Here is a 10,948-nt window from a genome sequence, read left to right on the forward strand (position 1 = left end):
AAAATTTGAAAGATGTTATAAAATGGTTGGAAATATTATTTTAATATTTTATATCAGAGAAATTTGGTATGGATATGTGCATTTTTTCAGATTTAACCGAAACAGTGGAATTTAGTGACTAAAACACAAGATTTGAACAATTCAGGGGAAATTTCAGAAATGAAAGTCAAAATAATTCAGCTTTGACTTTGAAATATGATAAGGATGGGTTGTCATGGTTTTATGGTGAATAAGAAGATTCATTAAAGGTGATTTGGTCTTGTCTCAATTAAATGAATATTATATTCATTTATAGTGGAATATAATGTAAATTAAGATGAAATGCACCCAACATTTCATTCAAATTTGCTATCTTCTTCTCCAAAGTTGAGTGGGTTTTCTCCTAAGGTAAGAGAAAGCTTCAATTCAATTTTCAAGCAATTTCCTTAGGATTTTGAGTATGCTGAAAATAGAAAAATGTTATATGCGAAAACGCTATCATTTGGTACCAATATTGCATGATAATATTGTTAGTGTTCAAGTTCATCTTGAGTTGATGAAGGGGATGTTGATTTCTTGTGTTTTATGGGTTATGAAGAGTAGTGATTTTAAAGAATTGGTTGTAAGAATTGACGAAGAACCTAAGGATGAAATTTAAGAAAATAGTTTAGATTTTGAGATTGACAGTGGGTTTGAAAATTCACCAGAATTTATATAAAAATAATTTGGAGGTTATTTTTATATATTGTGTTCATATACCGATTTAGTTAGGTTTAAAATAAACGGGAATCAATTTCAAGGTGTATACAAAAAGATATGAATTTTTAACCAAGGAAAGGTCAGAAAAAAATCGGACAGCAGATTCTGCAAAACAGATTCTGTTGGTCAACTTTCAAAATTCACCATAAATTGTACAGAATGAATTAGAAGGAGTTCTTTATATGGATAGATTCGTATTCAAGTCTAGTTTTCAACGGAAGAAACGGAATTGAATTCCAGTATGTATATCAATACAGAATATTGATTCTTTAAAAGTAGTGCGAATTGTCTGAATATGGAAATTTTAGAATTTAAGTGGAAAGGGATTAGAAGATGAAGAGTAATGTTTAAATGTTGAATATATTTTTGGATGATTGAAATTGAAGTTAAATGGTAAGAGACCATTTTATGTAAATTGGAAAAGTTGGTTCCAATATTAAAAAGAATTAATAAGTGTTAAAGTATTTGGTGGTGAATAGTTCAAGTAAGATTATGGAGTTATTTTGGGATATGTTTATGTTAGTACAATACTAACATATGTATTATTATGAATTTTTGATTTATACAGATCATGATTGATTTGCGATTGAAGCAAGTCAAGTATAAAAAGGGTTTATCGTGGACAATAGTGAGGCACATATTTGGAAAATTATAAAGTGTCAAGGTGAGTGCAATATATGCATAAAATTATACACGGATGTTTTATACATCATCAGGAAGACTTGCGATAAGTCGACCTTGTTTATGTTGACATGATATTTATGTCATTTATCATATATTTGATATATTCTAAATATGTCAAAGGTTGATTATAAAATGCATTGATCACTGATTGTTGCATATGATGTTATCATGAACATATATGATTTTTATCACGAATAATACTGTGGGTATGAATTGCCTAATGTTAAATGATATTGATATACTTTGACATGGATGGATCAAATAAAATTGACTATATGCCCAAGTATGTTATTGAGGTTCAGTGGTATTAATGACATGCCATAGAGTCTAACAACTGCATATTAGGTAGAACTAGAGTGTCTAGAGAAGGCACATAGTGCAGGCCTTAGTGTCTAGTGAAGACACGGTACAAAACACTATGGCGTACTAGGTGGGTAAATCCCGACCTCAGCACTACGGTGCATTATTAGGTGAGCAAAGCTCGACCTCAGCACTTCGGTGCAACAATTGACTCCTATACCGGGTTCCTCATACAGTTATACTATGGGTTATGATTTATGGTTTATTGGTTAATAAATGATAAAGTGGCAAATAAGCTAACGAGCTTATGGAATAATGGCAAGTATATTGGTAAAATAAGCTTACGAGCTTATGAGATTAAATAGTAAGTATATTGGTAAAATAAGCTTACGAGCTTATGATATTAAATGGTAAATATATTGGTAAAAAAAGCTTACGAGCTTATGAGATTAAATGGTAAGTATATTGGTAAAATAACTTAAAGCTTATGATATTAAATGGTAAGTATATTGGTATAATAAGCTTCCGAGCTTATGGGATAAATGATAAGAGATTTTATCTTATTTTGATCATGGAAAAATATTGGATATGCTAGTAATATGATTTTAAGGTGTTTGGTTTTTATAATGAAATTCATGCATGAGTTGTATTGCATTGTTATTGTTTTAATTGTCTCACTAAGTTTATACTCAGCGTGTGATGATTTTCAGGCGTAGGTAAAAAACCAGTAGTATAATAAAGAGTTCGGAACGACATCAAGCATCGAGGAGTATATTTCAATATCAGTAAGACATCCTATGATGGAATTTGACTTAGATAGTGACGTGTAATTAATAATGTTAAATTTGTTTTGTTGAACAAATTTGGAAAAACAATGGTAACTTTATATGATGAAAGGTTAATTTTTTATGAATTAATATGTATTTTCGGAAAAATACTATAGCAATGCATCGATACACATTTTTGATTCGAAGTTTTTATGCATCAGTACACTGTTTACGTACTGTTCACGGTACTGTTCATAAATACATATTTTGTCTTAAATTTTTTTATAAAGAATTATAATTCATATGATATGATATTTTTATAATATCATTTACCATTTTTAAAGAAATAAAATTTTAAATCACTTTTGAAGTGAAAATGATTTTAGAAATTCGAGTGACATCTATAATCTGTATAGGTATAATTGTATGGGTTATGGGTGTTACAAGAAAGATAGTGTAGGATGAATTCATATTATTAGAACAGCTAAAAATTATCCAAAAAATAAGCTGTTACCCAAAATTTGTGCCACTCTACCTGGTTGAACCGAAACTAAGGCTTCACCAACAAGTGACAAATTCAAATCAGCAAAACCTCGATTCTCTCTATAGCACAAAAAGCAAACAGTTTTCAGATTCCATCTGGAAGAAATAAGTGCAAGGAAGTTGCGGAGAGGCCAGCCAGGATTGTTCGGTAGATGACATGGGTCATAAAATGCAAATAGTAACTGCCAATAACACATATGAAAGCTTTGAGAAAGAGATGTCCAAGATTTTGCACTTTTAGCCTATTGACATCATATATCATATATCATATAGAATTTTTATTAAAACTCTCCTTTGGAATCACAAACAAATACATATTCCAAAAACTCATGAAGCGCAAGCTAGACATACCTTTTGACCATCATGCTGACAAGCTTCCGAATCCTTAAGATGCCTGGCAGCAGCACTTGAATCAGAACCAATACTAACCAAAAAGAATGGAACATCTGCAGTAGACTCATAAATAAGGCTGGGAAGGGCATAAAATTATGGATAAAAAAAAAAGGAACATAATCACATTTGAATTTCAATGCAGTAAGATAAAAAGAAGTAGAAAACTTGCAACAGCAGAAAGGCTACCAGCTGTTGCACTTGAATTCCTCCATTCATTACATGCTGCTGACACGGATTCTGCCTGCATGTACAAAAGTAACAAATAGAAACCTTTTGAGCACTCAAAAAGATGCGATAATCCAACAATTTGCAAGTGTTAACCACATTCTAAGCACCTCTTCCAAGGTGAACCACTGAGAAGCTGGCCTCAAATCAACCAAGGTAGCAGGAGGATCAAGTGCGAGAGCAGGGAAAGCAAACCAATAATGAAAGTTCCATTTTTTCAGGTCTGCAAATGAGATAAGAAGGAACCTTGACAATGCGGCACAATCCTCCACAGCTTTCCCACTATGAATATCCTCCCAAATCTAAGAGTAATTGACATACAACAATAACTTCTCAACCAAGATTTCAATTGAATTAAACCAACTGCATAACACACTCTATCGTCCGTCCTTAGTAGACAATTCAAACTGTTTTACCTTCATCGCTTCTGCCTTGAAAAGGCCTTGTTTATCCAAAGCCTGGAAACTTTCCATTGTATTTGTATTGTAAAGAATGCCCGGAACGGAGCACCTATTCCGATTACTCCTAATAATAGGCGACACTACTGATTCATCATTTGAATCAGACGGCAGGGATTCGGCAAGAAGAGTTAAATGACTGGATACTTGAGGGTGGGAGCACGGTGCATAGAAACCTGAAGGGAAAAACGATAACGAATTCGGACCATAAATCGCCAAATTTACACTCTAGGGTTCCAAATTGAAAACCTTTTGCATTAATTGCGAACTTTAACAACAGAATCTTGGATCAACCCAGTCCAATGTAATGAATTTAAGAAGACAAAAACGAAAATTTAGCAAAATAAATCAGATTTTTTTAGAGAATTAAGAGTGAGAAGTTTATTTCTTACTTGAAGAACGAAAATGAGTAGGGACTGAGAGGGAGTAGTACCGGAGATAGGAATAGGTGAATCGTCGATGCCAAACTTGTTGAGCTTCATATTATTAGAACAGCTAAAAATTGATCCAAAAAATAAGCTATTACCCAAAATTTGTGCCACTCTACTTGGTTGAACCGAAATCAAGGCTTCACCAACAAGTGACAAATTCTAATCAGCAAAACCTTGATTCTCTCTATAACACAAAAATAGAACAGTTTTCAGATTCCATCTGGAAGAAATAAGTGCAAGGAAGTTGCGGAGAGGCCAGCCAGAATTGTTCGGTAGATGACATGGGTCGTAGAAAATAATTATAAAAATAATAAAATTATAAAGCAAAATTATCTCAATATAAAATATATAAAATAATTTTCTTATTTGACCTACTTGTTTATGATAGTATTCTTAGCCCTAAAGGAAATCAAATACACAAATACTTTTATAAAATGAAAATCAATGAATAAGGAAAGCAATAATGAGTCATTATGAATGAGAAAAAATCCTGCTATGAATAAGGAATATTTAATTTTGTTAGAGGGAAGGTAAATTTTATTTGGAGGGATGTTGAAAAATTACCTCCAATATATCTAAACAAAATTATTAAAAATTAGAAAAATATAGAAAATTTAGATAAATTAAAAATAATTTAAATAATTTTAAATAGTTATTAAAAATAAAGAATATTCAATTTAAATAATTTAGATAAATATATTTATTTATATGTATTTTTAAAAGAAAATGTCTTTTAATATATATTAGATAATTTTAATATATTTTAAAGAATTTTTTGGATTGAATATTAAAGAATTTATTATTATTAAAAAAAAGTTGCAATTCCTAAACTTAAAAAATAATGGGTTCACGTGTAAAGCTTCTCCAAACAGAATAAGAAAGCTAACTTCAAATTTAGCAATCCCTAATTCCTATTTCATCAAGTAAGTCACCTCTCTCACAATACCATTCTAAATATTAGTTTTTTTTTTATATAAAAGAGTAATATTTTTTATTTTAAAATTATTGATGTTATATGTATCTAAAAATACTAAAACTTTATGGGTATTTCTATGATCAAGTATAAATATATATTTTTTCCTAAACACTTTGATGTAACATCATGGAAATCATAGAAACATAATAATATATAAAAAAATCATCTGGTCATTTCTTTTTTACGATTTACTCTAAAAAAACTTTGAATGTGAGATAATCTAATATAGAATAATGTCAATAAAATGAAAAACACAAAAAACTCTATAAATTGCATTATTTATTAAGGTTGTTAGATTATCTTATTTTTTAACATTAAGTGACATAATTTCATGACATCTTTTAATATCGTCATACAAAAAAGAGATAAAAACAAGTGACAAATAATTGATTTTGTCGTGCTAAAACTTTTTTTGTGACAGTAATAAAATGTCACTTTTAGTGTTTATAATATGACAAATTAAATTGTCACGAATAAAAACTTATTAGTGACAAATGTGCAACGCCACTAATTCAAATTGAATCGTCATTATAATAAACCGTCACTAATACCAGTTTTTCAATGGAGACGATTTTACAACGTCATTATTTTATCTAAATGTCATTAAAAGGTTTCCCACCAAAATATTTGGTGGGAAGAGTTTGGCGCCAAACATATAGTGACAAAAATCAATGACCATTTTTAAAATTGTCATAAAAGATATACCATTAATCAATAAATATGACGAAAATAAAAAAATGTCACATTATAGTATGTTTTGTGACGATATACATAACGTCATATTACAATTTTGTCATAAATTGACAAATTGAACCCATTTCAAAATATAACCATATTAAAATATTACAAACACTTATTATACGTATACATGCTAACTATAAATCAAAATAACAGTATGATGTCATTATTGATACATGTAGGTAGTCCTCAATAAATGATGCAAAGCTTAGCTCATTAGTTCACTCGCTTTCCTTTACCTACGCGTGAAAATCATCACACGCTAAGTATACACTTAGTGAGACGTTATCATATATAAAGTAAAATATATCGATATAGAAAGTATCATATAAACCATAATGAAGAAAATATTATATAAAAACATATAAACATGTAAAGCAGACTTCTAAAAATCCTTTTCTTATCAAACTTGTAAAACAATAGTTCACACACACATATATCACATGTAACCAAATCAGAGTAATCAATGAAATATTTACTTTCAATTGAATCGATCACATGCACTTTTTAGTTTCATTTCATTTAAACAATATCCCAATATCAAATGAGAATGCATGGTATGTGAGACATATACAAGTGTGCGCGCTGTGCAGTTTAACTACCACGTAGATAATATGCACTTTAAGTGCTAAATAGGAGCATAGGTACTGTAGAACACAACATCTCTATACTAGTAATTAGGAATACATCACACCATCATCACATACGTGTAGGCACCAATACCACATACATGCCATAAAATGTATCCCATGTCACATATAATGCACAAGTACTGTAGAACACAATATCAATGTATCTATAAATCAGGAATACATAGTACCATCATTACATACGTGCAAGCACTAATATCACATACGTGCCATAAAATGTATCATGTCTCACATATAATGCACATGTAGTGCCAGGAGTACACGAATGTACTAGCACAAAATCACTTGAATCAGTGATCACTCCACTTCTTAACAGGCCAATTATACTAAAAACTCTCAAAGCACATACAATAGACTTTTATATCAAAATCATATATCATTCATTTATCAGGAGTATCTGTAGATACTAATATATCAAAGTATCATATAAAAGTGCATTGGGTAATTTATACCCTAAAAATTACATGTAATACCCTGATCCTTGGGTTGGTAGTTTCGATTAACCTGAAAGAGATTAAAATAAACCTATTAGGCTTGGGAGAGACCTTGCCCTATTTATAGAGTAATTTGGGCTTGTGTTGGGCCCAAATGTGAATAAAAGAGATATTTTTAATAGATGACACAATAGGAATGACCAAAAGAGTAAATTTCCCATTGTTTGAAAACAAAAGTTGATCCTCATTTATGTGAACTAGGTCACACATTGGGAAGATGAAACATTTTCTTGTCTTCTTCCCCTTCATCTTTCTCTCTTCTATTATCTTCTCAATTTCCATCCAACAAATGTTATAACTTTACCACTCCTTAGCCTTTATCCAAGATTTTGAAGGTAAGATTAACAACCTCCTTCCCTAAAGCTTCATTTTAAGATCACAATCTTAGAGTTTGGCCATTATGGCCATAGTTGGGTTTAAGGGGGTTTTGTTTTATAGAGCTTGTAGGTGGCTTTAAAATGTTCCTAAACCTTAAGAGTCATATTCCTAACGTTCCTAAGCCCTCAAGAGAGCTAATAACTCAAATCCATTGCTTATTTTAGTGAGAGGAGTGGGTAAAAACTCCAAAGGTAAGTGAAAAAGAAAAGGTGGTGCTTGGTTGAACCTTGAGTTGAGTTTTCATGTTCTAGGTGCAAGGTAACACACTTCTAACCTCTCCTTAGTTCTTGTAGATCAACATGTATAGAAATGATGCTTGTATGTGTGTATGAGCTATTGTGTGCAGTTGGAGGTTCAAATAATGAAAACGAGGATTTAGTGTTATTCATGTTCATGACCCTTTAACTATACATAAGTTTTAAACACTATTTGGGGGCATTGGAATAACCTAGGAGTGATAATGTCTGTCGTGAGAGGGCAAAATTCAAAGAGATTATGAGGAGAGTATCGATACTCCATCAAGAAGTATCAATACTCCATCAAGAAGTATCAATACTACTAATGTGACATCGATACTCGGGAGCCAGTATCGATACTCGGGGACCCAGATTGGATTCTAGTATACAATTTTGGTATCGATACTCAAAGGAGTATCGATACCAAGTGTGGAGTATTAAAACTCCTAGTAAGGGTATCAATACTGATGTTTTTTCTCAAAAAATTGAAAGTAATTTTGGTGTTGATACTCATGGGAGTATCGATACCAAAACAATTTTTTAAACATCGAAGGCAATTTTTGTATCGATACTCAAGACGATAGCGATACCATCGAAAGGTGAGTATAGATACTCAAGGGAGAGTATCAATACTCGTGTAAATGTTTAGACAATAAGCTTAGTTTGAACAAGAGAGAGGAGGTTGGGTTTTTTTATGAAATGGTAAATACTATATTAAGAATACAGTTGAAAACCTTAATAAATTGCTTGATAACATAAGATCTTAATGAGGTAAGATTCCATAAGACTTATGCCTTTGTTTTATACTCTAGAAACGACGAGGACACTCGAGTTACTTGAATGACGTTAGTGTGATAGAATGAAGATTATCCAGATATATCCAAACTAGTGATTAGGCACTTAAAATGCTAGTTAAAAGTTGTACTGATGCTAAGTGACCCAGACAAGTCTGGAGTACTCAAGAGGAGTAAAATAGCTTGACTAGACATCGATACTTGATCGTTTGGAAATGTATATGCCAAGGAAAGAAAATTTGTGTAAATATACACAGTCGAATCAAGTAATAAAGGGTAAGTGAGTTATCGTCTCCTCAGGGAATGGTAGGCCTTTTCAAGTTTCACCCCAACTAGAACTAGTTGTCACGAGCTACTTCCTTCCTGAAGTCTCGTCAAACTAGAAAACTATTAGTAATGGATTAAACAAAATAAAGAAAGAAAATATTATAAACTATTCTTATAGAAAAGTTTGGTCGAGGAAAAGTAAATATGCAAAACTACCAAATTAAAATAAGTAAGGCAAAGACAGTCGTTGATTTAAATATATTCAAAACAACCTCACATATTCAGACTTTTCACAGAGCACTCATGTTAGTCTTTTGCTATGACAAACAATTATTCTAAGTCTGGAATGATTTGTTATGATATGCTTAAGCTGCCCGACAGGATTACCAAGTATTCTTAGACGATTGTTATGACAATACTACTCAGCGTTAACTACAACCCTTGGTTTGACAAACTGTTGTTGTAGCAATACCTCTCAGCGAGAACTATAATCGTTATTTATCCTACTTTAGCATCTATCCCTTTTAGTCGATTGAAACCCTCTCCTTATCTCTAAGGTAGGCAGGTTAGAACATCACCATCCTAGATTCATTCTATTGTTCACGTAGATTTATCTTAATTATCTCAAATCTAAGAATCAATGTCTAAAAAAATGACAATATCTTGAAGCTCTTACAATGTCAAGACGTGTTTCACCTAGACCCTAGGCACTCTCGAAGCTCTTATAGTGTCAAGGAAAAATATTTAAAAAATGAACAAAAGAAACCTAAGCAAAATCATAATGCATCATTCATAAAACATAAAATAATTATCTTGGCCAAACAAAAACTAACACCAAGTAAAGAAGTTCATGGTGTTGTAAAAAATTCATCCAAAGTATCATCGTTTAATACAACCCCAAGCAAAGTAAAGAAATTAAGAACAAAGGAAGAACGACTCCCAAACAGGTTGCTCTGTCGTGACATCTCTGACCAGCACCGCGTCTGCCCTAGCGACCAGCCTCTCTCAAGGCCTGACCGCCGCTCTTCTATAGCCTCGCTGTGGAGGACACCAAGGATGGTCGGGTGGGAAAACGGTGGAAAAACACTGCAGTTGCTCGCTCCACACTTCAGTTAAAGCTCTTCTTGCTTTCTTGCCTCTTTTTCTTTGGCGGTTGTGACTGGGTATTTATTAATGGAAATATCCTAGGGTTTCGCTTAATAAAAGATTCCCTAAATACCTATGTTTTCTTGTCCAAGCTTAAAAAGGAAAAGTGGCTGGTTGTCAGAATTTTGAGGGCTTGATTGCACGTGAGTGTAGTCGTACAGCTGGCATGTGACATAAGCAATTCGTCAGATCCGCTTCAGACTTACAAGATAAACATTGCCTTATCGAGATAAATATGTTCCTCACTGTTTTTGTCTTCTATGTTTCACTGGCCCTTGCGAAATATATTGTCACGACTGAAATGTTCCCCCTTAGTTAGGTAGTGTTTGTTTTCACTGTGCAAGCTCTTCAAACCACTTATGTTTGCGTCGCGCAGACCACGCGCAGACATTAGGCTTCGCAGACTGTTTGTTTTTTAGAAGATAGAAGCTCTTCAAATGTCTGCGCGAGCTCTTCTTGGTGCAGACTTGGTTTTATGTCTTCAAAGGTCTTCAAACCTCTTCAAGAACAATTATAAAATATAGTTATTTATTAAAATAATTTTAAATAATTTAATAAGGTTATTTATTTTAAAATAATTTATTTTAAAATAATTTATTTTAAAATAATTTATTATAAAATAATTTATTATAAAATAATTTACTTTAAAATAAATTATTATAAATATGGATTGATTTATTTAAAATAATTTATTTTAAATAATTTATTAGTATGAATTGATTTATTTTAA

General features: G+C 31.7%; 1 protein-coding gene across 1 annotated transcript; it reads right to left on the reverse strand.

The window, feature by feature from the left end:
- Positions 1-2,921: 2,921 nt before the first annotated feature.
- LOC120205568 (ubiquitin-like modifier-activating enzyme atg7) lies at positions 2,922-4,736 on the reverse strand. Its single transcript, XM_039205421.1, has 6 exons — positions 4,542-4,736; positions 4,067-4,284; positions 3,761-3,952; positions 3,612-3,666; positions 3,384-3,478; positions 2,922-3,214 (listed from the first exon to the last, which is right to left on the reverse strand). The coding sequence occupies exons 1-6, from the start codon at positions 4,588-4,590 to the stop codon at positions 2,981-2,983; spliced, it is 843 nt and encodes a 280-aa protein (XP_039061352.1). The 5' UTR covers positions 4,591-4,736; the 3' UTR covers positions 2,922-2,980.
- Positions 4,737-10,948: the final 6,212 nt, after the last annotated feature.

This window comes from Hibiscus syriacus, unplaced genomic scaffold (assembly GCF_006381635.1).
Source record: "Hibiscus syriacus cultivar Baekdansim isolate YM2019G1 unplaced genomic scaffold, ASM638163v2 tig00000452_pilon, whole genome shotgun sequence".
Taxonomy (NCBI): Eukaryota; Viridiplantae; Streptophyta; class Magnoliopsida; order Malvales; family Malvaceae; genus Hibiscus; species Hibiscus syriacus.

Excerpts from the sequence above, each read along its gene's own strand:
- LOC120205568 (XM_039205421.1), bottom strand. The coding sequence starts at position 4,590 with ATGAAGCTCAACAAGTTTGGCATCGACGATTCACCTATTCCTATCTCC. Across the intron at positions 4,285-4,541 it reads TTCACCTATTCCTATCTCCG|GTTTCTATGCACCGTGCTCC; the intron begins GTACTACTCCCT and ends TTTTCCCTTCAG. Across the intron at positions 3,953-4,066 it reads TCAAGGCAGAAGCGATGAAG|ATTTGGGAGGATATTCATAG; the intron begins GTAAAACAGTTT and ends AATTACTCTTAG.